We start from the raw sequence: 27,271 nt of genomic DNA on the forward strand, positions 1-27,271 counted from the left end.
GGCCACCTTCACACCTCCTTTAACCCGTCCTCTGTTATGTACCTTTTCTGATAGGGCTTCCTCCAGTGTCGACAGGGCTGTATCTGTGTTGCTGGAGTCAGTCTGAAGGCCCTGGACCCTTTCCCTCAAGCCAGCTAGCTGCTTGTCCTTATCCTTTAACTGCTCCAAGAGGTTCTCAATCTGGAGAGAGAAGGGCACAGACGGGAACTGATGTTAGTAGCATATTGATGTGAAACAAGCACATAACAGTCAAAACCATTAAAAGGATCATGGCCAGAAAAGTTTAAATTGAACCTGAAAGTTTAAGTGGCATTCGTACAATGTACCCAACTGGACTATCGTGACTGGAGACCTTGTGGTACCAAAGTACCACAAAAAGGAATTATCCCATTGACCGCTGATTCATCGAGAAGATGAATCTAGACATTGAATAGTGTGCTCAGCCTCTGGCTGCATTCTCCAATTTCCTGCTGTAATGTCTTCCATTCTGGCCTGGCATCTCAAAGATGAGCAGCAATGAAAGCCTCCACTGTACAGCTTCGGTCAACACAATTATGGTTAGATCCATGAAGAGTAAAAGACTGAGTAAAAGACTTAGGAGAGAGGTGTAAACAACACAGCTATTGGATAGTGAGACCAAATAAGCTTCAGAACCAGTTCAGCAGTGTTATACTAGGAGTTATTTCAGCACATTGACTTACAGGACTTTGTCTCTGCATCTGCCTTTCTGTGGCTAACCTCATGTCGCTAAAGTGGTGGAGTAATAGCCAGTTGTGGTGTTCAACAGCCTTTATCTGATCAACATCCGCAAAACAGAACACATACACACACAAAGACACATGCACAGGCACACTCAGACACACACACAGGCGCACACACAAACACAAAATGCTCCAGGATGTACCAAATAAAATACTAGCAGATGCAGCTGGGGTAGGACACAGTGCAAATCAATGAGACTCCAGAGGTCTACAAATTAGTTACAAAGGGACAGCACATCTGGTGACAGGACATGGTGACATGCTTGTGCCTACAAGCACACTCCACTTTCCTTTAATGTCTGAATTAACATGATCTTAATAAAAAAAGGTAGTTGAATATGAAAAGTTTACGGACTCCCTCAGACTCCTTGAGATCAGCAGTACACACTGGCAGAAAGCATCTATTTCCCCATCTCCAACTCAGTTTCCTCGAGTAGTTTTTCTGCAGACAGACAAAGCACCATTCACTCACTGCTGCAAAGCATTAATACCACATTTGATCCAAGTGGTCCTTTCTCAGATCAGGGCTTGAGTTGTACAAAAGAAAGGCACATGCACTGAAAAGAATTCATTATTTAATGAACATGAGAACCCAATAAAAACAAGAAAAGCACTTCAGGCCATCAAGAGACCACATTTTAACTGAAAATGGTGACAGGGTAAAAAATGTCCAGTGGGGAGAATAAGCTGCATTCCAGTCATGGGTACATAGATAGATAATGTCCAAATCTCCACAGCTATTTTACAAATGAATCCAATTAGACCGAAGACTTTGGTGTTCTCTGCTCCCTGGAGGGCAGGAGTAAGGATTTAAAGGAGCCATCTTGGTTTTGGCAATGGAGAGAAAGTGGTAGAAGGGGGTGGGAAAAAGGAGCCTGGACCCTTCAGCAGATCTTGATAGGTTAATGACAGTCATTATACAACCGAGCTAAAGGCTCTGGTAGGTCAGTCCACAAGCGATAGGGACATTAAATCCTTCAGGGAATGATGGGAAAGCTTCACACTACAACCGTCAGATAAAATTCCCAGCAATTCATGATTACCATGGGTGTGTTGGATGGGATCTAGAGTGTAAGCACTTGAGCACTAAAATTCACGATCTCTACATCACGAGGCATCAAGAGGCACCAGTGAACCCCCCACAGATTATGAAAGACTGACACTGGAACATGGTTATCTCCACATGCAGTAAACACAAGAGGAAGTACAAACAAACCAAATATCTGGCTTTGGCCAAGGTTTGACATACCTTGTTCTATATATATATATAAACACTAATGCTCTGCTCAGCTCCCTGTCCCTATGCACACCATAGAGCCCAATTTCAGGTTGAATTAAGCATGTCGCCTCTGGTCTTAGATAAATGATTACATTCTTCACCAGGCTTAAGTTTGCTTTGGCCCGGTCGCACAGAATAACAACCCCTCGATGAAATATTTACCCCCGTCGCTCAGCCTTCAGTGAAATTGTGCAGAAAAGCATTCAACACAACTTAAATGTTGTATCGGCGGATGAGAACGAGTCACGTGAATCATGGATATGGGAAAGAGGGAAAGGAATTCTGTCAGAATTTTCAAAGTCAAAACACACTCTCTGAAGAAAAATGCCTTTTGTGGACAGGCGAGGCGCGGGCCAGCCGTATGCCTTTCTGGGAGAGAGGGGGGCCTCTCTTCCAGTAGCTCGATTGTTATGATGAGAACAGCAGTCATTCATTTTATCTCTCAGTGTATGAGGCTACCTCAAGCTATACTCCCGCATCTCTCACACACACACACACACACACACACACACACATACATATACACACATAGACAGAGGCTTTTATCATTAAACCACTGTGCATATGTCATCCCACTCTCCAACCACACACACCTCCCGCTGAAGCAGACCACCTACGATAGGCAGCTTCCATGACTCTACAGGCCAGGCGCTGCGGTGTGGACCGACTGTCTAAATGAGTGCATATTCTCCTGAGAAGCCATGACGTCTGTCTCAGTCATCCCACACGCACACATGGCTCCCCTCTGTTTACAGCCATACTGTTTTGACTCTGATAACTTTATCAACAAGCTGATAGGACGGGACCAGGTTCTCCTTAAAAATGGGAGTGTTGATGCATGGTTACCTTTTACTGACCTTGACTTTGTACATGGTATTGACATGGTATTGTAGCTCCAAAATACAGCTGAATACTAGACTGCTTTAAAACACTGGGAGGCTGTGGGATGTTGTACTAGTCAACAACTTTTTTGCAAAATAGCAGTTGATTAATCCAGTAATTATCACTGACATAATTATTTAAAAAATGAAGAATGCAGAAGGGGCTTTCTAGCTGCCATTTTAGAAATTACTGCAGCTCTGCAACATTAAAAATTATACAGTACATGCAAAAATATGGGAACAAAGATGGTTTACAAAATGAAATATTATAAAATATTATTGGTTATGTTGGCTACAGTCGTTTCGGACTTATTGGTTAGTGGAGAATTTGTGTTATTGGCATCAGTAAAACAAAACTCTCAAGTGAGTGAGGAATATTTAGAGTGAAGGGGAATTTGAAGTCTCAAACAACAGCTGACACACATTCATGTAAATTTAAAAAGTTGATAGCTGTCAATGAAACAATTTAGATTCTCTGTTTAGTGGGCTTTGAAATCCACTGGGAGCTTTGGTGTATTGCATTTGCAGTCTGTAGAGCATGATCATGATTAGAAAATGCTGTTCTAATGTAGTAGTTCTAATGTAATGGAAGAGAATATAGTGAAACAGTATCAGGCCGTGTGTCTCTGGAGAAAAATCATGATCTAAATGCAGCTTGTTCCGGAGCAGAACCACAAACTCGGTCGACCCGTCTGTCTTCCATCCAAGCTAAGAACTAGAACTCCATGGCCTCCAGAGGAATCATTTCTGCAGAACACAAAGGAGACCAGCGTGGAGCGTGACCACCATAAAAATACAATCATTTGTATTTTTAAAACTCTTTTGGACCAATAAAAATACCAAACAATAATTGGTTGCCCTTTCTGAAAGGCCAGTCATTCCTCTGTGCTTGTCATCACCTCTGAAAATATGACAGGGACAGTTGTAAAACCCGGAGATCCTGGCACAGACACGTATGTGCATGCGTGTACGCACACACGCACAGACACACACAAATACACAGAGGGACAATAACCGCAAACTGAACAATATGAAGTAATACAGTGTGTACTTCCCCAGAGAAATCTGGGTCAGTCAGACAGAAACACTACAAAGACTACATACTGGAAATATCATACTGCTACTCCAAGTGCTCCACAATCACACACTGTGATCCAAGTAAAACATGTACCTATTAAACTTGGAATTTTACGATGTTTGTGTGCGTGTGTCTGTGTTTGTGTGTGTATGTCTGTGTTTGTGTGTGTGGTACAGTATACTAAAACATGTACACCTACATATTGTTCCCATCTTCGGCCATCAGAGCTGGTTGATTCCTGGATTAATAAAGGACTTCCTTCTGCTTCTGAGCACTCAGATGTGGCTCTTCAAAGAGAAACACAGTTTGGTCTTGAAGCTCAGGGAAGACAGTGACCTTTTCAGTGTGAGCAGGGTATGCCTGCACTTCATTTAACCCCTATCCCACCACCTCCTCTTCTCTTCCTGTGAAACAGGGCGACAGGGAAACACCGGCAGACTGTGGAAGCTCTGTTACTGTGTAAGCTGGCGCCCCCGTGTGGCATTTTTGCTTGCAAAAGGCACATTTATCAACTCCTGAGTTCATTTAAAATGGCAAATGCTTGTGTTTTTGTCCAGCATCACAAAGTGAGGACAGAAGAATAACACACAGCTGCAGACGTGACTCAAATTCCCATAATTCTTTCACTAAGTGGATGCAAAATTTATGGAATGAGATACTTCACATCTCCACTTCACAGAGCAAAGTAACACTTAGGAAATACTTTCCTTTTTGGTTCTTGATTTTACTTGCACACTTCTACACACTACCGCATTAAGAGTGTCCTTGAAGTAGAGCAGCATAAACATAACATTTTCAGGACACATTACACTGACTGCAAAAATGAAGTGAGCTACTGAAAGGAAACTCCCACCATACACCACTAGCAGTGTTGTCCCCACCAGATCTCTACAGACCGCTGAGTCAACTGGCTGGGAATGTAAGGGGACAACATGACAAAAAGACCCTTAAAGCAGAAAATGACACCTCTCCCCTATTCCCCTCAAATGACCTTCCTGATGTCACGCTGCTTTGCTCGGGGCGTCATTACTCATCTGTTATCGACCAGAACGACGGAGCACAATGACTTCATAAGACGAGTGGTGCCCGTGAGAGGGAGGAAGAGAAGGGAGGGTCAAGAAGCATGATGCTCAGGTTCTGAAATCATCTGCACTAAACAAGGAAAAGTAGAGGTCATTCTTTATTCCTGTCAGAGAAAAGTTTAGATTTTTTTTTTTCTAAAGTCTAGAAAATTGTTCTCTGTGATGAAAGCATGAAAAAGGGCTCTTGCTGTGCTTTTTTTGATCTGTTGGCCAACATGTGCCTGCAGAAGAGGGGTGGTCACAATTGCACAAAACCATGAATTGTGTGTACCTGCATGTGAGCTGGGGCGCCTGCATGTTTCTCTATATGTGCTTTTCTGATCTCTTTTGCCTTCAAACCAAAAAGGACCATACAGATCCTACAACCATGGAAAAAAAAAAAAAAGATTTGTCAAAGTGGAACTGGGAGCAAACATATGAGACAGAATTTTCTATGGGTCTCACTACGATTATGACTGAGGCCTGTGACTCTCACAGCCGATTCCTCTCTATTGACCCAACATTCATTCTGCTCCTAAACGCCAGCGCCTGTTCAGAAATACAAAGGTGCTCTGTGTCCATCAGCAACACACACACTCTCATTTGAATGCAGGCACACACACACATAAACATACACAAAAGCAGTAACACAGATGGATACGCATGATAAACCTAATTTATTAATATTCATAAATGTGTTATCTAGTATATTTTATGATAAGCTACTTTTCTTGTATTTGTTTCAGAAGTTCAAATCATTCCTGAATTGGAAAGATTCACATGACCTTAGCTGTAAATGAATGATTATGGCAGCAGCTCCTACACAGGATCAAATAAAGAAAAGCAGAACACCCAAAAAGAAAGAAACGGAGAGAAATTATGTTAAATAAGCTGAAAAAGATGATAAAAAACCGTAACACTAAAAACTGTTCTCCAGAACAAACACACATTGTTAAGTAGCTCAAGTGCTGCGGTCTATGGTTCACAAAGGTCATAACAACATATATTTAAAAACAAATTACAGATAACGTAGATGTAATTTCATTTATAGAATGAGAGAAATAAAACAATTGCCTGACATTAAACTTGAAATAAAAAAAAAAAAAAAGCAAATAGCTGCCTGAAGACAAAAGCTGCGGAGCTGGCCAAGGAATTGCCGATAAGATCTCCTAAACGGGTGAATGCAGCTGCCACCATCAGCAAGGTGGTGTGGAGGGAAGGGTTATTATCATTTTAACACTGAGAGCTATAAGCACATTAAAGTTGCATTCTGTATAAGATGAAATGCTCAACTGGTCAGTATTTGTTTGCTCTTAATGCCTAGACTGTCACTAACCACAGATAAAGATTTTTTTAAAAAGCAGGCTGCTCAAAAAGTATAAAGTGACAAAGCACAAATTCAAGCACAGTAGCAATTATTTTCCTCACATAACTTCTTCATTAAAAAAAACACTAGATAAAAAGTAATAATCTGTGTTTGCATAGAACCATTATGGCCTGTTTTAGGACTGACTACAGTATGAGTCATTTTGATAAGCTGCAAATAATCTTTCTTTATGATATTACACTTCTAGAGAAGTGTCCAAAAGACCAGTTTGTTAAGTCGAAGATTCTATATGAAAATACAACTGTTCACACAAATCCTATTTTTTTTTTAATTTGTTTATTTATTTATTTTTTTAATGCATTCATTATGGTGGAGGCTTTGCATATGAAAATATATATATAGTCATACATCATGGTGATATCTAAATCTATCACATATAAATATACGTATATTTGCATTCACATGATGACATGGAATGAAATAGAAAAAATAAGTTAAATTAATTAATTAATAATTCATAAAAATACTGTACATCCATACATATATTTCCAATTGAACTCAATCACAATTTATTATAAATAATTTTCCAACTTCCTTTTTATCCTGTTATGATCTTAATTATAACTTAACCCACTCTTTACTCCCATCCTCCCATCAGCAATCTGTCGTCAAAAGCCAAAAAAACCAAAAATATTTAAGTAGCTAGATAAATGAGCCCTGTTGTTTGTGTATACACCTAAATACATTTGCATATGGACACACACACACACAAACAGGAAACCATGCCCACTTGTCTAATTCTGTACATCCATTGTAACATGTGGCTTATTGTGAACATACAGGATTACACACACACACACACACACACACACACACACACACAATCAGGCTGTGATTATTATCATGAATGTCGGGCCAGGTTCAGGCGATGGGGGCTGCATACAGCACTTACACATATGACAAGCAGACATCCTCCCCCTCTCCCCACACATTCCTCCAGAAAGTCATTCACACAGAGAGCCTCCACTGCATTTATACATAGCAAATAAACACACATGCGCAGACACACACATATGTACACTGTGTGCGGACAGAGCAACACAGATGCAGACATACACACGGAGAATGACAGGGAAACAGTGAGAAAGACAAAGCGAGTGTTGTTTTCACAGTGATTTCTCCTGGTTGACCACAGAGCAAATGAGCAGGGAGAGACTCCTGCAGACCCAGAGCTGCTCAATGAAGACAGATTGCACTTGTGCAAGCTAGGCTGTACGTGAGTGTGAGTGTGTCTGTGTGTGTGCCGGCCAAGTTGATCCACGTCCATGCTCTTTAGGCTCAAGACCCTATCTCTGCCCCCCTCAGCTGCGGAATGCTGCAGTGATTGCTGGGTAATTACCCTGACGCTTTATTCCTCTGCTCCCAGCACCATTAGTATTAATTCTTTTCTTTTTCTCCTCTTTGGAGAGAGGGAAAGGGAGCTCTTTGATGTGATGTGAAGAGAGAAAGAAAGAAAGAAAAAAAGAAAGAAAGAAAGAATAATATGTGCCCACCCGGCGGGGGCCACAGCAGCTGTGTGTCACCCTGTAGCTTCTGACCCAGGCCCACTTTACAGTGATCTGGTCAGACAGGTCAAACCCACCATACAGTGATACGGTTCAACTGAGAGACGAAAGGTCAAAAAGTGATCCACTTGGATCTGAGAGGGTTCACCACAAACTGAAGTGCCTGTCTTGATCTTAAGGTATGAAATACTAACACTTGACTGCTGTCAAGTTAAGGCGAAAGAGGTCAGCCTGAGTTATGGCTTGTGTCATCACCAGGATACAGTCAGGTTTAAGTTCTTCATCAAGTCGGAGAGTCATCAAACACGTCTGATTTCTTGAAGTGCACATTTTGTGGTCAGGAGGAAGACAGACTTGAATAGCTGCAGCCTGACATATGGCCCAACACTGGGTTTGTCTTGACTGATGTGCAGCCTGGCTCCAATCAGCCAGCCTCAGGCTCTCACCATTAACCCCGGCTGATTGCTGATAGGAGCAGAGGGGGATACAGGGGGGCCTATCGCTGGCTGTTTACCGGAACCTCCCCAGCTCCAACAGGCTTATCTGAAACCATGTCTCTGCACTGTGATTGGTCAGATGGAATCCATTAGGATGAAAGGCATTGGTGGCCTCATCACAGATCTATCAAGATCACACACACTCACACGCTGGAACATACACATACAGTACAGTACAAAGTTATCTATCAGGAGAAATACAGCTGTTACACAATCACAATCACTCACCTGGATTACTTACAGTGTACCCTACAGCATATCTAGGCTAGGTTTGTCTGTCAGCCAGTCACTGTTCATTAGCCTGTAACGCTGAGGAAACCATTTCAATCAATAACCTGTCATGACCAAGCCCTACCACACACTCTGTAAATACTGTTTGACCAGGACAGTGCACATAGATTGCTCAAACTCAGACTATGATGTCAGATGCCAGCCTGTAAACATTATATATGCTAAGTCTTAGCGTCAGTAGTAATATTCAAGATATGCACCTGTTATTTACACATATATGTTTGAGTTAAACTACTATCAATTAGGGTTAAGTATCTTTTGGAATTATTCAATACGATGCACACCACACTTGTCGGTGCATGAGTATTTAGTGTAGAAGTAGCAGCACAGTAACTTTGTCCTGATAAAACAGTCTAAAATGAGCAGTTTCCTGTTTTACATCAGGAAATATCTGACCAAAGATTAAGTAAACAAGTCTCGGAATCTGACCAAGTATTTGATGCCAACTTGCTGCATTTGACAGTTTTCATGCCGTCTTCACATTTAAGTCAGTAATCAAAAAACATTGAGGTTTGAACCCAACCTTTGCAATTGTCATGGACATAAGGAACATAAGGAACTTTTGGGGGGACAACACTTATCATATGACAGTTTAAGCAGGCGGTTTAAAATTGGAAAGAGAATAAATTATTGTCCGTCATACACATCTGGACATAAAAGCAGTAGGCAATGTTCCTATTTGTTTATACGTTATTACATATGCACACACATACACATACACATATATATACACTTATATATACAATAAACACTGTGCCAATGCTGGACTAATATTTTCCTTTCTATCAATATGCAGCACTTCCCCTCGCTATCCATATGCATCAAACTCAAAAGTGCCAGTGTTGTTTTGGGGCGGTGTGTCAAACATGTAGGAGGAGGGAGAGAAAAGAGACAGAAAGGAGCACTGACGTGTTTTTTTGGTAAACATGGTCAGCATGAGCATGTGCCAGTACAGTAGTTCTCTTAAACAAACATGACGGTACCAGAGGACAGTCATTAGATGGTATTCGTGCGCTGATTCAACAAGGGACGTGAAGAGGAGTGTATTTCAATAAAAATGAAGGCTCATAAAATTAGGAAAAATGTACAGAGAGAAGAGCAATTACTCCACAGAGAGAGAGGGATCAAAGTGGGGGAGAGGAAACAGAGGAAATGTAGAAGGCAAGGGAACATCACTATTTATCTCTATATCACTCTCTCTACTTTTCTTCACAATCAAAGGCCCGGCCCTGTCGATGACACCAGGCCAGAGTCAGCGATGACACCAGGCCCGAGCAAGTGCTGAAAGAGCCTGGCAGAGGCTGCACTGAAACAGAGCTGGGTTTCCCTGAGAAAGTCTAGGGAGACCTGCTAGACACTATCAGAACTAACAGAGACCCTTGTGTACAGGGCATCCTTCTATATAGACACACACACACACACAAAAAAAAATACACACATATGCCCAATGCAGCCCATGCAGATGTAATCGAATCGCCCTGTCTGTGGTTGCTATAGGGAGGGAACATGATAGGGGATACTATACTTCCATGCACACAGCCAGCCTTTTTAAGAGCATGAATATGGATTGAGACGACCACAATGTTTGAACATGAATAACACATGTATGCCAAAACCACACCACAACCGGCTCTGCGTGTGTACCTCCCACACCCCTATCCCCCCAGCGAAAGAAAAAAAAAAGGAACCAAAAATGAAAAAATAAATAAATAACTGCATCATTATGCATTGGTCATGGTCTCATAGACCAAGGGCTCGAACAGAGCAGCCACTGTTCTTTGGTGTGATACGTAATACCGAAAATGCCCACACAAACCTAGCATGTGCGTTTTATTTTTTTCATTCAAAGTTACTCATTATTTCTAGTTAAATTCAGCCTCAAACTATTAGGATCAATGTAGGCCTCAAGCTATAGAAATGACATCATGGTACCATGCTATAAGTCATGGTGACTGTTCATGGAGAGGCCCCTAGGTAAAGATAAAAATCCTCATACTCTCTCATACTCTCCCGAGACAGAAAATAGGGCAGCAATGAGTGATACGTGCTGCAATTCAAGGTAGTCTCTACAGCGGTGCTATATTATAATTTGAAAAGTATCTGTGTCTGCCCATCAGTCTGGGAGTTATTTCTTCAATATGTAAAGTATCAGTTGCTGTATGAAAGAGTAATCGTTGCGACAAAGAAGGGCTAAAGAAGGTCACTTTACATTTCAGAAGTTCCACGCTTCAAATATGGATAGAGACAGCAGACCCTTGCCCTTAAAAGCCAGAAAACAGATCGTAAGTGTGGTTTTACTGAAGAACTCTAAGCTTAAAATATTTACTAGAACGCTTTGCTATTAACGGTGAGTAAAGCGATTTAATATTTTAATTAATTGAATTATTATGTAAAAATGAAACAAATACAAAGTCTCTACAGTTAAGACAATAATTAAAAAAAAAAACTGGATGGCTGAAAACATATAAAACAGCACAAGGAGGGGGAAGAAAGGTAAGATTTACGAGTCAAAGACACAAAACTGCAACATGAAGAGGTTCATGAACTACAGGTGGATACACCAAACAGATTCCCTGTTGTTATTTACATTTTATTGTTCTCCAGCTTCTTCCGTTCAATTTTATATTACACCCACATAAACATCCTACAGACGGTTTTTGCTCTTAGTTCTTCCAGATGTCAATTCCTTATAACCGGAGAGCAGGTCTCATGCACACATATTCCCATAGACACACAGACACAAACAAATGCAAGAACACATGATGACACGCCAGCTGACCCGTCGTCAGCATGTGTCATCGTCACCAACACGCTGGGTGGTGGGGAATTGGACCTGTTTGTAGTGAAGATAAAGAGCTTGTCTTAATAACACAGATGCATCCTCTTAATTCTCAAAGCTATCCGAGAGGATGACATATGTCTGTGTGTGTGTGTGTTGTGTCTGGTTTAGATATTGACTCTTTCCATCAGGGGGAACATATACAAGAGATTAATAGTCCAATGAACTGGTTTTAGTTGACTCATTGGAGGAGTATGGAAGCAAATAGGGGTGAAAAGGATTTTCACAACAAATTTTCCATCCTGCATCACATTTTGTGTGCATGTGAAAAAGATGGCATACACATATGTGAATATGTCAATTTGAACGTATAATCAAGTTGCGCAGCTGTTGAAATAAGTTGCACATGTGTAAAATGTTTTTATAGCTGTAGTTTTGTGTTTGTGTAATTAAAATTCAAACTCAAACAGTGAGGTTTCACAAAGTCTGAGAGACGGACTCACAGATTTCCTGTCCGTGCGCGATACTTAAGCTATGAGTTATAAGCACAAATTTTGACCCTGTTTTTAGGCCTGAGCTGACAAACCAATCGGCATTTTGCTCACTGACCATCCAATCAGGCCTGTTGAAAAGGAGAGTCATGAAGCAACAACAGTCCTTGTTCGCTGCAAAAGTTTTTAAGTGTATAACATATTCAGATAATTTGCACTGCTGAATTCATCTTCATTCAGCTGATCCTCAGCTGTATCCAGAATGTTTTGTCATATCAAAAAAGTCCCCCTTTATTGAGGAAAATGTACCCATGATATTTAGATACAGGAAGAGTCAGGGAAAGCTTTATCCTGTCCTGGGAAGACTTCAAACACGCAGGTTTGGTCTGTGTCTTTTACGATCAGAATGCGATGACTTATAAAATATGAAACCAGGAAGGAAACAAGTTGTGCTTCCAAGCTACACTCCTGTCTTTTATACAGATTTGTAAGTTATAGCATCCTAGGAAAGAGGCGTATTTTGTAAAAGAAAAGGGTACTAAATCATAGCTACCCAGCCCAAGGTGTTGCAACATTTGAGACTTGTGAATTCCACATAAACAAGGTCAGCAAAAAAGGATTTTTCTGTAATGAGGGCCGATTTCCTCAAAATACAAAAAACATATTTTCACACGTCCTCTGGAGGTAGTTTTAGTATCATTTGGCTACGTTTTCTGGCACCACCCAAATACGACAGGAACAAATGGAATGTAATTTGTGGTGCTCCCAGTAACAATACATTTAAGTAAGCTAAAGCAGCATCTTCTTCCAGAAAGAATGTCCTGCTTACTCTGAGAAATCCACAAACCTCCCTACGAACAGTTTTTATTGGAACTACTGACTACTGAAGAAAGATTCCCTATAAAAACTGTCAACACTGTGTTGACAAATGGATTTGTTTCTGGTAATGTCTAAGAAATATCTTATCTTATTGTATCTTAAATTACAATCCAAACTTTGTGACTGAAGATCAAAATGAGGCGATCAGCACTGTAGTGCCACTCTGTTGTATGACTCCTCTTGTTGTTAAGGCAATTTTTTCCTTTATTGGAAAACATGTAGTATAGAGGCAGGGGAAAAACAAGGGGAGAGACAGCTATGACATAGGACAAAGGTCTGCAGCTGAAGTCGAACTGCAGACACTGCAGTCATCACCACTTAGTTTTGAACCAGCTTTGTGGCCTATCTCTTCATTATCTGTGGGAATCTTCATTTCTATCACCCTTTAAGAAACACAGTTGCATGATCATTCCAAAAAAGAGACATGATGTTTGCTGTTGGTAATGTATTTTACAATAATATGAATTTTTAAATGGCAGCACTGTATTGGACCCTTGTATAACATTTATCATTTATTTTTGAACTTCGCATTTTATGAACTAGAGCTTGTTTTGTTGAGGAAACCTTGGTAACAGCTTGCACTAGAATCAAGAACTCTAGAAATCGTAATGGAAGTGGCTCAGGAGAACTGTGGTGACCTTAAGAGAAGTTAGTTCAGTACACAGAGCACCGAGGATTGAAACAAAACACCTACTGCACTCACAATTAACGCCGGCACTCTGAAACTTCATTTATGGTACTTTTACAGGACCCACCTTTTTTGGTGGTAAGTACAGTATTTGGTTTTGTCAGAAACTGTATCTTTGAAGGATGCAGAAGAAAAGCAGTAGTCAAACCAATGTAAATTACCTGGATGCTTCCAAGAAGGTTAAAGCTGGTTGGTTAAAAGACTTATCCTATAGCTAATCCTGGTTCTCACTAAGATGGTAGAATTAAATAAAAATATTGTACTGTATAGGCTTCAGTTTGTTATGTTTCCTCAATTTATGGCTATCTTATATTCTTTTCCTTATAAAATGATTGCACTCACTGAGTTCACTTTCAGTTGTTGTTCAGTAGTTGGTCAAGGACAGAGGGAAAAAAAGATAAATTGTTGTCTTTTACGTCTGATCCAGTTTGTGTTCCTGCTGACTTATTACAAACAGACGAAGAGTTCACCTCTTGGTCAGTTACCATGAAACATGTTGTAGTTTCAGTGTCCACTGGAAATGTTTGAGAGGCAGGCTGACTGTTCCTCAGAGGCCACATCTATGGTATAGTTTATTGCTGTTTTATAAGCCTATATGCGGGCTTCACACCACAAATGAACCATTTTTGGTGTGTGTGGACCAGCTGAAAAGGAGGACCTCTGTCACGTTGTCTCACAGCTTTAACAGCTTAAACAAAACCAACCAAAGGAGCAAATACACCAGATTTAGTTTGAGCTAAACTTAACAAGTTAATCATATGTTTATCATTTGTCACCGAGTTAATGCTGTATTTTTGTGCTTTTAGGTGAATCCCCATGTACCTTCCATGCCTCAGACACAACAACAAGCACAGGGCAGGGAGTTGACCCAGCTGGCACAAAATGCTCAGCAGCCACAGAGAGTCACCTACAATGTAAACACGCAGGTATATGATAACCTCCAGAGCCAGTCTTTGCATCCCATCCAGAGGGATGAGAGAATAGGTGAAACAGCAGGATGTTTTCATTTTGCCCGAGAGAAAGACAAGCTGGGTGGACAGATGGAGACAGAAGCCAAAATACTCTCTAGTGATGAAACACAGAACAAACTATTGCGCGAAGAGACACAGATAAACAAGATGAAACAGAAGCTGGAGAAAGAAAGGCAAAGAATGATCAGAAAGAGAGAGACCTTTCACAGAGAGTGTGCCCAAATGACTGAGATGAGGAATGTCATCAAATTGGAGAAGAAGATGCGTAAACATGAAAGAAGAATCTGCAAGAGAAGAGACAAGGCAAAGCAAAGGAGAAAGGAGGCCTTTAATGCAGAAAAAAATGTTATGTGTGAGGAGAGGAAAACGTTTGAGATAGAAAAGGATGAGATGGCCATGACGAGAGAGACCTGCACTCTCGAAAAGTCAGAGATGACGAGCATGAGGGAGGATTTCAAGTTGGAGAGACACTACATGAAAAAAGAAAGAGAAACCTTTGACAAAGAACTTAGGGTACATCGTATGAGAAAGAAAGCCTTTGATGCTGAAAATGATGCTATGATGACTGACAGAGAGTTCTTCAAGGTTGAAAAGGAAGAGATGGCGATGATGAGGAAGGCCTACATTACAGAAAAGGCAGCCATCCAGAGAATGAGAGATGCTTTCCAGTTGGAGAAACAAAACATAGAAAAAGAAAGAAAAGCATTCAAAAAAGAATTAAGGGAAATATGTAAGAGGAGAAAGGCTTTTAATGCTGAAAAAAACGCAATGTGTGAGGAGAGGAATGTGTTCAACATAGAAAAGGAAGAGATGGAAAAGATGAGGGAGGCCTACATTAAAGAAAAGGCAGACATCCAGAAAATGACTTTATACACAGAGGCAGACGTGGTGGTGCAGGGAAACAATGCAACAATGCCAATCAAAACGGCCATTACAACCAGTGCTGTCAACCTGTCAGACAATTCATCCTCCATTTCCATTTGGGCCTGCAGGGATGAACATGGCAACTGTAGCTGCACCAGGAAACATAAACATCAAAGATGCAAAAGATGCAAAAGATGCAAAAGATGCAAAGATGCGCAGGAATAATTCAATGATTCTTCATAAGCACTTTATTAAATATGCATATCCATATAAATGCCATACTCACGTGCTGACTTTTAGTCTTATTGGTTGTATATACCATAAATTATTAAGGAAATCAGGAAAGAAGGAAACATTTAAGCAAAAAAGTAAAAATATGTATATTACTGTTCTTTAGGACTGTGCAGTACTGCAACATGAGAACAAATAATCTGAAATCTTAAAAATGTCAACAGTGTAATGTAATACACATTTTTTGTCTGTCATATTAATTTAATAATATAATAATTTTTACAAAACTGTAACACTGAGTAGCACTAGAAAGGCACTTCTACCAGCATTTATAAATGTCACAATGATGTATGAAAGAGTCCATCACAGTTATTTGAGCTCTGGTTGATTAAACTACTAAACTGAGCTCCATATTCAGGTCAACTTCAGCACCTTTGATCTGCTGGATGTGGGATTAGTGTCATTGCTGAAGAACATGCAGTCACCCCTCACTTATGATATACTTCCTTGGCATTCAGATTTGTGTCTGGGAGGACTTCATAATGCCTGCGAAGACTTCAAACACACACAGAGCTCATCCATGTATTTTATAATAAGCCAACAGTAACTATGAAGCCCAGAAAGGAAACTAGCTTTGACCCCTAGCTCCACCTCACCTTTCCCTTGGGACACAGCACTGTAAGTTATAGCCCCCAGGGACTGTTGGGAAATAGGAAGTTTGGATAAGCAATCAGATTGTGGTCAGTGTATACAGTGTGGCTAAGGGAGTCAAACACCTGTCAGTTCAAAGCATAAAATACTTGGTCTGGTTTCAAATATCATTTCCTTCTTCATTCATTTCACATTAACACATGCAAGAAACCGTGTCATAATATTAAATAAAAACACTATTGGCCATTTACTACAAGTTATGTGTACTTCATATTGTTGCGGAACATTTTCTAAAGATAATTGCGGAATGTGATGTGGAATAATGAATGTGGAAGATCGCTTTGAAGATTGGGAATTAATAGAAAAAGAGGAGAAAAGGGCAAACTGTGCTACTGAGGAGGAGGGAGGAAGAACTGAGGCTTACAGTGAAATAGCGGAACTGCACACAACATTATCAAAAATCACAACAAAAAAAATAAAGACTGCAACTTTAGACTTCCCACCAAATGCAGTCAAACGAACTAGCAACCTATAGCAAACATTACTTTAGCCATGAAATGAAATCAAAGTACAAATCAAACATGAATGCTATCTCAATACGCAGAAAGGCCCCATTTATCCGCTTCAAGTGAGGAACCCAAAGGAGTACAGCACAGGGTGCAGATAAAGGCCATCCTTAAAATGTGTCACAGAAACACCTTGAGGTCACACAAACATAATAATGCATTTGAACGTATTCATGCTCTGACCATATGCACTCACACATACACATACATGCACACAGATTGATGGCACTGCATGTGACCTTTGGAGCCTTTTTTCATTAAACTCAGCAAGGGGGAAAGTAGGAGGAGAGCGATGGAGATCTAATTTGAGGACATGAGAGAAAACAAGGAAGTTGAGAGGGGACCTTTATGTGTGTGTAATTGGTCTATGGAGAAATTGCCTACATGCGCACCACAGGTGGCCACAGGCTCTGTCTAAATAGTTAACCTTATAAAAGTCATTAAGGCCTCTGAGACACAGCATGTCTCAGAGGCCTCAGAGACCTCAGTGTGTGTGTGTGTGTGTGTGTGTGTGTGTGAGCAAGTGTGTGTGCTGCTTTGGAACCAAAAATACGAAGTTGCTTTCACTGAATGTAACAGTAACTGACTGTGAGTAGCACACATTCAATGATTCATATAGCAACACTTTCACTGTTTATTCACTATGCCAACGACATGATTATGTGGCCAGAAACAGGACATTCATTTCCAATATGGTTGGTTAACCAGGCAAAGTTACCTGATGTGGTGACAGTCAGGAAGCCTCTCATTTATCAAATAGCTACGCTTTTTTGTTTACCTACAAAAGTGATCTAATTCAATTAACTATTTTTCCACTTTTTCCTGGAAAAAAAAGTAAAATATTTCTTTGTTCAATATAACCTAAACCGAACTATCACCAGGACTTGCTAACTTTGTTAAATCAGAAATAATTGATATTTTGGAATCTTGGGGGCAGCTGAACAAGCTGAGAACACAACATCCATCCATCTTACTATCTTGTAAATTTGATATGTTGCACTTAAGTTAACATTCTTTCATTTCATTTTATAATGTAAAAACAGCTTTGACACTAGAAGAGTGCAATGCCTAAACCTAACCTAACCTAAACCTATAAGCACCGTCAGCTTTAAATCTTTTTTTATTACAAACTTTGATCATCCCTGCGTGTTTGCAATACACAAGGTGTCTTAAACATGTTGTATACTATAACTGTTTAAAAAAAAGTTGTTAAAAAAGAATTACAGTCAAGGTGGTGGCAGCGAAAATACATTCGTAATAAATTCATTGCATAACATATCAGGTATGGAATTAATCTGCAGATGCTGCAGTTCAAAACTGCAATAGACAAGGTAAGGCTTTCAATGCTTTTTGCTCTGGGAGCTAAAGCTGAAGCAGTTGGTGATGACTTGTGGCCCCCACCAGCCAGTGAAGAGGACTGAGGAGTCAGCAGTCAATGATGGTACAAATGTTGGTACAATGATGGTCAGTAAAAAAGGTTTCTCAAAACTTGTGAATCTCTGCAACCACGACAGGTTGTTCAGCACACAGACATAAATATGCACAAAAAATATTAGGCTGCACAGCACAATCCCCTCAAGGCTTACTCCGGAGATTAAAATGTTCTGCTTTGTGAACCATTGAAAGATGAAGGATCTGGCCTCTCTACAAGGTGTAGACTAATTTTTCTAATGCCTTCTAAGTAACTAACTCACTTGCAAGGAATTTGCTTGTTATGTAGTTTAGGTTGGGGGCAACACTGTATGCAGCACTTCCAGACACTACATGATGTTGTAACTCACTTACCTTCTTCTGCAGGACATTAACTTTCCTCTCCTTGACATCTAGCATGTCCTTCATGTCTCTGATCTCTCCTGTTAGTGTGCTCTTTTCATCAGTCAGGTCCTGCAGCTGCTTGGTCTTCTTAGTCAAGAACTGCTCCTTCTCCTCTAGACGCACCCGCAGAGCATCTACCTAGAAAAGACCAAAAGAAGAAGTTAAGTGCAGAGAAGCAGGTAAGGTAAGAAGTCACACAGAAACATGAACAGGCGGACCAATAGGGAGTTAAAGCTGCATATAGTCAGACAGGAATCACAAAACAAATGCTTATACTAATAGGCAGGTAGACAGTAAGTCAGACAACCAGAGTGAAAAGGGGAAATTAGTGTCAGGCTGGGTGATACAAACCAATATTCATACAGTTTAGCCAGACAGGCAGGCAAGCATATAGGTTGACTGTAATCTGTAATAGATTGAAATAATCTGACTGAAATAAAGAGAAAGATAAAGGCTGTCAGGCAAAGAGACAGAAAAACACTTAGAGAGAAAAGATTTTGAAAGCTTACACCATGAATTGTTTCCAGTTCTCAGTCAGGTGGCCCATATGTTATTATTCAGTACTGGAACTGAGTACTCATGGAACTCATGTTTCAACACATTTACTTGTTGACATTTAGAAGTAGTAAAAGTTCATCTTTGACCTACTGTCCATAATATGAACCACTGCGGACTGATGCAGTAAAAGTGTGTGTGAGAGAAAAGGAGCCTGGAGCCTGTCCCATCATTTGTTATTGGGAGTGCAGGATGATTGGGCCAGTGCTGCCATAGATCAGACTGCTCACACACTTCACACTCACACATTAAAATCCTCCATATCTGGCTGTGTGCAATGAGATGAGTGATACCTGAGATCACTCCAGAACTTCTTATTGGACACATATCAGTGCTCAAACACACACACACACACACACACACACACACACACACACACACAAAAACACATACATGCACACTCTCAGCTGGCTGTCGTGAACCGATTATGTGCTCCTCTGTTCCTCTTCAACACCTGATTACATTTCCAGCACTTTTTGCCATGGCGCAATGAGTGAACCCATTTGAACTTAATTTTAGGGTGTGCGTGTGTTTTATAAGAATTCAAGAGACACACACACCGGAGATAAAGGGAATCAGTAAGGGAGGGCTTGTTAACAGTCTTTTTAACAAGTGTTACTTGGACACAGAGGGGACTGTGTGAAAACACTTAAAGCACAGGCTCTGCTGTACTCTCCAGCTCATCTCTCAGCTATGTGACGGGGCACTTAAGGGGATTCATGAAGGCAGTGGTGGAGGAAACTAAGTACATTTACTGAAGTATTGTACTAAAGTACAAAAATTGAAAATAAAAGTTATTTGTACTTGATAATTATTTTCTGTGCTACTTCTACTCCACTACACATCAGAGGAAAATAAGGTTTTTACTGTACTACATATATGGTTGACCCAATGGATAATTGGAAGAACCCACCTCGTCAGCAGGGACATTCATCAATAACTCGGGCCCCGGCTCACGATAATGGTGCAGAGCTGTACAGCACCTTACAGCACCTCTAAAGTTGTCCTATTAACATTTCTTTACTTTAAATGTTTGAGTATACAACATACATATGAAAGTGAACTTCCACATACAAAAAGAAACAAATGAATGTAGGACCTTTACAGATGGAATGGTGTATTTTCACGGTCACATTACTACTTTCACTTTACTAAATCATCTGAATACTTCCTGCTACACTTGTTTGGAGTATTTTAGTAACAAACAAGTAACAAACCACGATATAGAAGGGGAAATAAGGAGATGTACTGAGAGATAAGGCTGTGTTAGGCCGCAATTATTTCCTACCTTGTGTGTGTGGGCGTGCGTACGTGCGTGTGTGTGTGTGTGTGTGTGTGCGTGTGTGTGTGTCTGTCTGTGCATGTGTAAAATGAGAGTGCACCACGCAGGCTGCAGACACACAGAGGGCTCCTCTCAAGCAGTAGCATTAGAAGCAGGCCAGGACCCCCAGGTGTAAGATGGTGAAGTATTTATCTCATATTGCTCCTCTGGCAGACAACCAGAGTCTAATACTGAGCCCTGCTCTGTCCTCCCTACTCCACACTGGCGCACACACACACACACACTAGTGACACCACTAATCCTTTGTACGTACAGTATGATAGTGCACGCACATCTGTGCCGATGTAGTGTGTGTGCGTGTGCATGTGTGTTTGCCGCTGCGTGTATGAGACAAAATAATGGGAAAAAAGAGACCCCCTCCTCTCCAACCCCACCTGGCAAGGAGCAATTTAGCAAGAATGTAGCAGAGAGGCCTAACAGGAAATCCCTGCTGTCTCACCTGCACTGGCCCTCTAAGCTGTGATAGTACTGTACTGACGCCCTGGTAATACCCTCTTAAAGCACTCACTGCTGCCAGGCCCAGTACGCGCTAAACAAGAAGAGAGAGATATGGACAGATGAGGAGGGAGAGATGAAAGGATGGAGAGGTGTAAGTGTGAAATCAAGGGGTGAGATGAATAAAAGAGTGACAGAAGAGATGATGGGAATTTTTATCGTATTATTTGGCTTGAGCATGTTAACAGCGCTAACATGCTGCTCCTTCACTGGCTAAAATTACTACTCCATCAGCAAATCTGTTACAGGAAATACGGTATGTCTTTATCAACTGGCACACACGCTGAGATGATAGACAGCTAACAAGTCAAAGTGATTAACCTCTCTCTTCTCCTTCAATTTCCCCTCCAATTTTCCTTTCCCTTTAGTCCCACTCCACTCAATGTCATCTTCCAACAACGCCTCTCTCTCTCTCAGCCTGCCACTACTACCTCTCTTTCAACACTTCATCCCTTCAGCCATGCTCCAAACTCTCCAGGAGTTTTCCTTTTGCCATTTAAAGGTGCGGGTCCTGTGGTGAAACAAAGTGACTTGTCGCTGTGAGAAACCCCTCAAGTCCTCAAGCCAGGTTGTGTATGGGACGAGACCACATTTTTCAGCTCATTATTTTGTTGGTTTGTACATTTCTGTCTGGGATTGTGTTCCCCAGTGAGAGTAAATACACACAAAGCTGGTCGTCAGGACAAATAGGGTACTCAATCAGCCTACACAACTGGACACTTTCTGTCTTTTTGTTCAGTGTTTGACAGAAAGTGAATGAATATGAAAGGAGAGGGGGAAATTAGGGCCCACTTCTGTCCTGTCTGGCCAAGTTCAAATCCAAAGGGGACATTGAAAATTGCATTGAGGCGTTCCTCAGATTAGATGAATTAAAAACACATCTATATCACCCCATCTTCTCCCAAAACCCCACTTAAGCTTTCAAACCCCTCACTCAACACCATATCATTTAAAAAAATGGCCTTGATATGTTTTCAAGATTCTGTGGTTGCAAAACTAATGACTCTTTGCCATATGTAGAATTTCTTTAAACAAATACAGTCACAAGCTAGTAACCACTCTGAGGTGTGCATGCTCACACTTCTATATTCAGCACTTCTCTACATGCATACATGTATGTACCTGCAGTTTAACATGCAACCATGCACACGCATGCATAAACACACAGTCATTCTACTTGACTTCCTCTCTCATGCTTGCAGTGCCAAATGCGGAATATGGACACTGGTTAGCAAAGTAAAACAGAGGCTTTAAGAAAACAGCTTCTCTGTTTGTCCTCACCTCCCTTTTTCCTGCCTCACATTTCATCATAAAAGTTTTTCTGGCAGGCGAATCTGCAAAGGTATCGGGCCCAGCATCGGCTCTGGGCCGCAATAAACAACACTTTGATTATATGAGTAGACCACAGTGAAAACGGCATAACCAGAGACGATGAGGAGACCACAGCTAAGTCCCGGGGACGCACCAATACTTGCATATTCGCACACTAATATGCACTCTTACTCACCCACTTGGGTGCGAGTAGAGGTTGACTAGAAAAACATTCCTAATATGTTCTCCTATCTCTCCCTCTAGCTCTCCCTAACGTTCACAAATGTACACACACACACACACCATGAGCTTTAAACACCCTTTATGTGTCTGCTCAAAGAATAAGTTTGAATGTCACTTCAGCCGACCACCCCACCATAAAAGTTGTTAAATCCCAAGAGCGGGTCTGGTCGAGTGTATGTGATGTCTCTGCTCGGCTGCTGCAGTGCGATACACACAGCTGTGTGAGCTATTCACTTCTCTGGCAGTACAACGTCCAGCAAGGCTGTACAAATACAGTAAAGGGCAGCTATTAGACTTAATTTATTTAAAGGCTAGCGCTGTGAAATGAATCATCTAAATTTATGACATAATATTCAACTAATTCATGTTTGTCTAACCATTAATGTGGCCAAGTCTGGATTGTATCACTAAAAGATGGAAGGCTATTTCATTTCAAGATGATGCTGGACCATCAGAGAGTCTCCCATATCAGCTATAATTATTCAAATATCGCCTTTTATTGAAATATATGCATCAAAGAGAAACCAAAACACTCTCATATGATTAAGAAGGAAGGGAATGATTGTGGACTGCTGGGTTCAAACAGCCAATTGCTGTTTTGCTTTAAGTCTGACTAATGTCTACATTATCAAAGATTGGTGGAAAAGTGAATTAAAAAATTGGCCAATCCAGTTAATTAAATACTTATGCTTACAGTATATACACTGTACTCCCTCACACAGATGGTGTATAAGAACCTTACTGTGGGTATCTTTTACTCACACAGATGTGGGAAGGAGTTGCGTTAAATGATCCGTAGTTTCCTGGTGAGGCAATAGAAACTTCCAATAAATGTCAGGAGGTCATTGTTGAAGGTTGTGAGGTTAAAAAGCCTGAAGGTCGAAATGGGATTTTTTCATATGAGTGTGTTGTATATACATGTGTGTGCACAGGTGCAGGGGGAAGTTGCCATGTCAAACGGAAGAATGAAGCACTACACAGAGGAACTATGAATAAGGGCTTCTCTGAGTCCCTGCGCTGATTCTCATTTACACACACCCCCCCACGCACACACACACATATATACTGTATATACAAGCACTTGCACACACAGAAGATTTCCTCTCCACCTGAGCTGGCTGTGCGAGACATGACGACACCAGGGCTGATCTGTGCGGAAATGAGGGATATTCCCTGTCCTGGGTCTTAGGCTGGGTGTCATTTGAGGTGTGTCATCAAAGCCAGTCAGAGCTCTGATCAGGAGTCGGAACACCTTAGGGCTGAATCGGGATAATAAGCGGATGTAGACTGCCTCACAGCAGGGGCTACGAGGTGGATAGTGGGGCACAGTCTCATTGTACACTCAGACATCTGTGGATCAAACCATGGCAACACAGCTGTCTGCCCACAGGCTACAGAGGGAACATGGGAAAGCGCAGATGTAAAAAAAAAAAAAAGAAAAAGACAAGGACTCAAACACGCATTCACACAGAACTCCCAAGATCCACCAACAATAAGATCTTTGTCAGCAGAGTGAATGAGTGTTTTCTGCCAAAGCCTGAAAGTCAATCATGCCATGCTTTTGGTATTGTACCAGAGGATGGATGTATGACACCAAAAATGTAGGGGACTCACCCCGAGTATCATCACACTAACATTCACTACACACAGCTGCCTCAATCCCTCTTTCACCCTCCATCCATCATCATTACCTCCTCCAGCAGAGATGGACACACACACACACACACACACACACACACACACACACACAAGATACACATACACAACACACACATGCACATATAAAGGAAGAGACGCTGCAGGCGTTCCCCCTCATTAACACTTGCTCCTTCTTTGATTATTTTTCCTGATCATTTCCAGCGCCGCACGCCAGTTGCTACATCCTGTTTCCAGGGAATCCATTTCCTGTCAAACCACATTCAACAGTCACTCTGGCAACCATGCGCAGAACACTCACAGGCCTGCAATGTACAGTAGATGCCTGAAATCAGCTCTTTTTCTGCTTGATCAACAAGTAAAACAGTGTCTTGTCTGCCATTGCACTGGTCTGTCAAACACACCCTCATGATCTTGTGGTACAGAAAACACTACAGTTTTCACTTTGAATGAACAGGAACTGGCATGTTCATTTGAACAAATTCAAATGCAACCAATATAGCCTCATCCTACAGGTGTTTGGTAACGTTACAAGCGAATCATATTTATGACAACACAGCAAAACTGTTGCTAAAAGCTCCAAATTTCCAGCAAGTGAGCCTTGTGGTCAGTAGTGAACCTTCAATCTTACCATTACATGGTAGAATTGACAGGGTTATGTTCATTTGTGATGCCTCACTTTTACATTACATCTTATTTGTAACTTGTATGACAAGTTAACATTACTGTAAGACAGCAAACAGCCCCACATCTATCCAAGATTTTCCCATCTACAGTGTCAATCGAGAATGGTTCCACACATTGCTTTTCAAATGTTGTCACTGATATCCATTCAGCATGGCTCACTATGTTCCTCTGTTTTGTGTTAACAAAGAGAACAATAATTTGCTCAGAGCGAGAGCAATATATCAGAATGTCAGCAAAGGGAATACAAGGCAAAGCCTGATGCACTTGCAAACACTGCGAAATGAAGTTGGCGTGGCCGCTAAAGATTGAATATTCAAGTTGTTCCCACATTTGAATGGCAATTAAAATCTCAAATAAAAAGGGAAAGTCATAGAAAACAATGATTTGAGAGACTGACAAACAGTGTAAGACAAATCTGACATACTACGGCTGATGACTTAAATTATAAAATTGGGGACCTTACTAGTAAGTTGTTTCTGTGTTTTTTTTACTGTTGATATTTTACAGTTCTATTTTACTTTCTTCTTTACTAACACATTTGCTAAACTAAGGTGCAACAAGGAATCTTTGTCAGATCTGGGTATATTTCCAAAGATAGTGGGAAAGAGGGCTATACTGCATCATAAATGAGTATGAGAAAATGGAGGTCAGATTTGTCATTATGAGACTGTGACATTTTTCTGGGATGATTTCGTCTCTCATTGGTACGACACAAACATTGGATGGGGGGAGCAGACTGAGGACATTAGAGGTACAAACCAAACGTTAATAAACCTTTGAGATTGTCACATTGGTGCAAACAGTATGAGGAAAGATTGTTACACACTAATGCAAATGGTCACATTCTGTATAGCTGTTTAGAAGAAACTGAAGACAAACATGTTGGCACTTAAGGCGCCTGTGATAGTGCCAATAATACCATTTATACAAGCCTCTCTCACTAATACCTCCTGCTGTCAGTAAAGTCTCTGATACCAAACACCAGTCTTTTTTTTATTGACTCCTCAAGCCCTAGCATGTTTTTTTTCTATAACTGTTTGAAAGAGAAGCCTTTTTGCACACACACCTGCCAATACTAAATTAAAAAAAATTGTTGCCCTTTTTATATATACCCCCGAGGGTAAAAAGAGCTGTTCACCTCATATGGCTGTTAACACTCCGAAACACCCTTAAAGCTGAAAGGCTATACTATAACTTCACAGATATTGTTTCATTTCATATAAAAAGTGCTGGATGGGAGACAAAAAATGAATAATTGTCCCCAACACAGCAGAGAGGAGAGGACACTCTGAGATCCATACTGTATTTCTGCTTCTTCTGATTCAATCATTCTTTTGAGAGACCTGCTCTTAATAATGATTTAACTTTCCATAAGTGGGAATAAAAACTCTTCAACTGTATTCATGCGGCACTGCATGTTTGTGCAAATCTTTGTATGTGTATGTATTTATACATGTGTGTGAAATTAGAAGTTAAGTGGTCTGAACAAAGCGACATGACCCAGAGGAGATAGGAGGTCAGAACAAAAATAATGGAGATTATTGTCTCTGGCTGTCTCTAACAGCAACTCACTGCCTTCTGGACAGCTGACTGACAGCAGACCAAGCAAAGCCCTTATTATTCTTCATGTTTATGTGTGTTTTTGTTTAGTTTCAAAATGTACAAAATTTCACAATATGAAAAAATTTGGCGAGAGCAGACACGCAAATCCCAAAGACCTTCATGTGGGAGAAATCAACACACAAATGAAATTTATAATCTCTAGCTTAACACATTACTTGCGCTGAAGTATGCGGCATGAGTATTTGCAGGCACATTACTAATATGTATTTTCACATGCATATGCATAAGCAGCCGTGTCCACACATTTGTGTTTGTCATCTCCTTGGGTTGTGCACATATTTACCTCATTCCCTGCGTAAACCATTAAATATCTCATCCTCATTCTGACCCCTATAACTCCACTTTATGGCTTTTCCACATGGCCTCTGAAGAACTCGCAGGGGCTTTATTTTGGACCGTGCCATGTTTGTTCTGGGGGGCTCTGACGCTTTGCTACTCACACTGCATTCCAAACCACACCACCCCAAGAACCCAGGAGCATGCTGTTGGGTCTGACCGTGGTCAGTCAAGTTCAGATGAGGTCATGTCATAACTGGTCTGAACTCATCAGAAAAGGCCCAGAGTTTATATGCGAAGTTGATAATTAGTGGTTCTCCGAAAAAAGGAAACCGTTTTCCACTTGATTACACCAACAACCTCACTGTTGTCTATCACTGTGTTCATCAAGTTCTCACCTTTATTAAA

At 40.9% G+C, this 27,271-nt stretch overlaps 1 protein-coding gene across 1 annotated transcript in view; it reads right to left on the minus strand.

Annotated features, from left to right (window-relative positions):
- Positions 1–27,271, minus strand: part of LOC139209268 (ERC protein 2-like) — a 146,754-nt gene that overhangs the window by 93,603 nt on the left and 25,880 nt on the right. The window contains exons 8-9 of the mRNA XM_070838916.1: positions 18,646–18,813; positions 43–180 (exon numbers count right to left, since the gene is read on the minus strand). Of these exons, the coding sequence (XP_070695017.1) occupies positions 43–180; positions 18,646–18,813 (306 nt within the window). The remainder of the gene's footprint in view (positions 1–42; positions 181–18,645; positions 18,814–27,271) is intronic.

The sequence above is a fragment of the Pempheris klunzingeri genome, chromosome 11 (genome assembly GCF_042242105.1).
Source record: "Pempheris klunzingeri isolate RE-2024b chromosome 11, fPemKlu1.hap1, whole genome shotgun sequence".
NCBI classification, from domain to species: Eukaryota; Metazoa; Chordata; class Actinopteri; order Acropomatiformes; family Pempheridae; genus Pempheris; species Pempheris klunzingeri.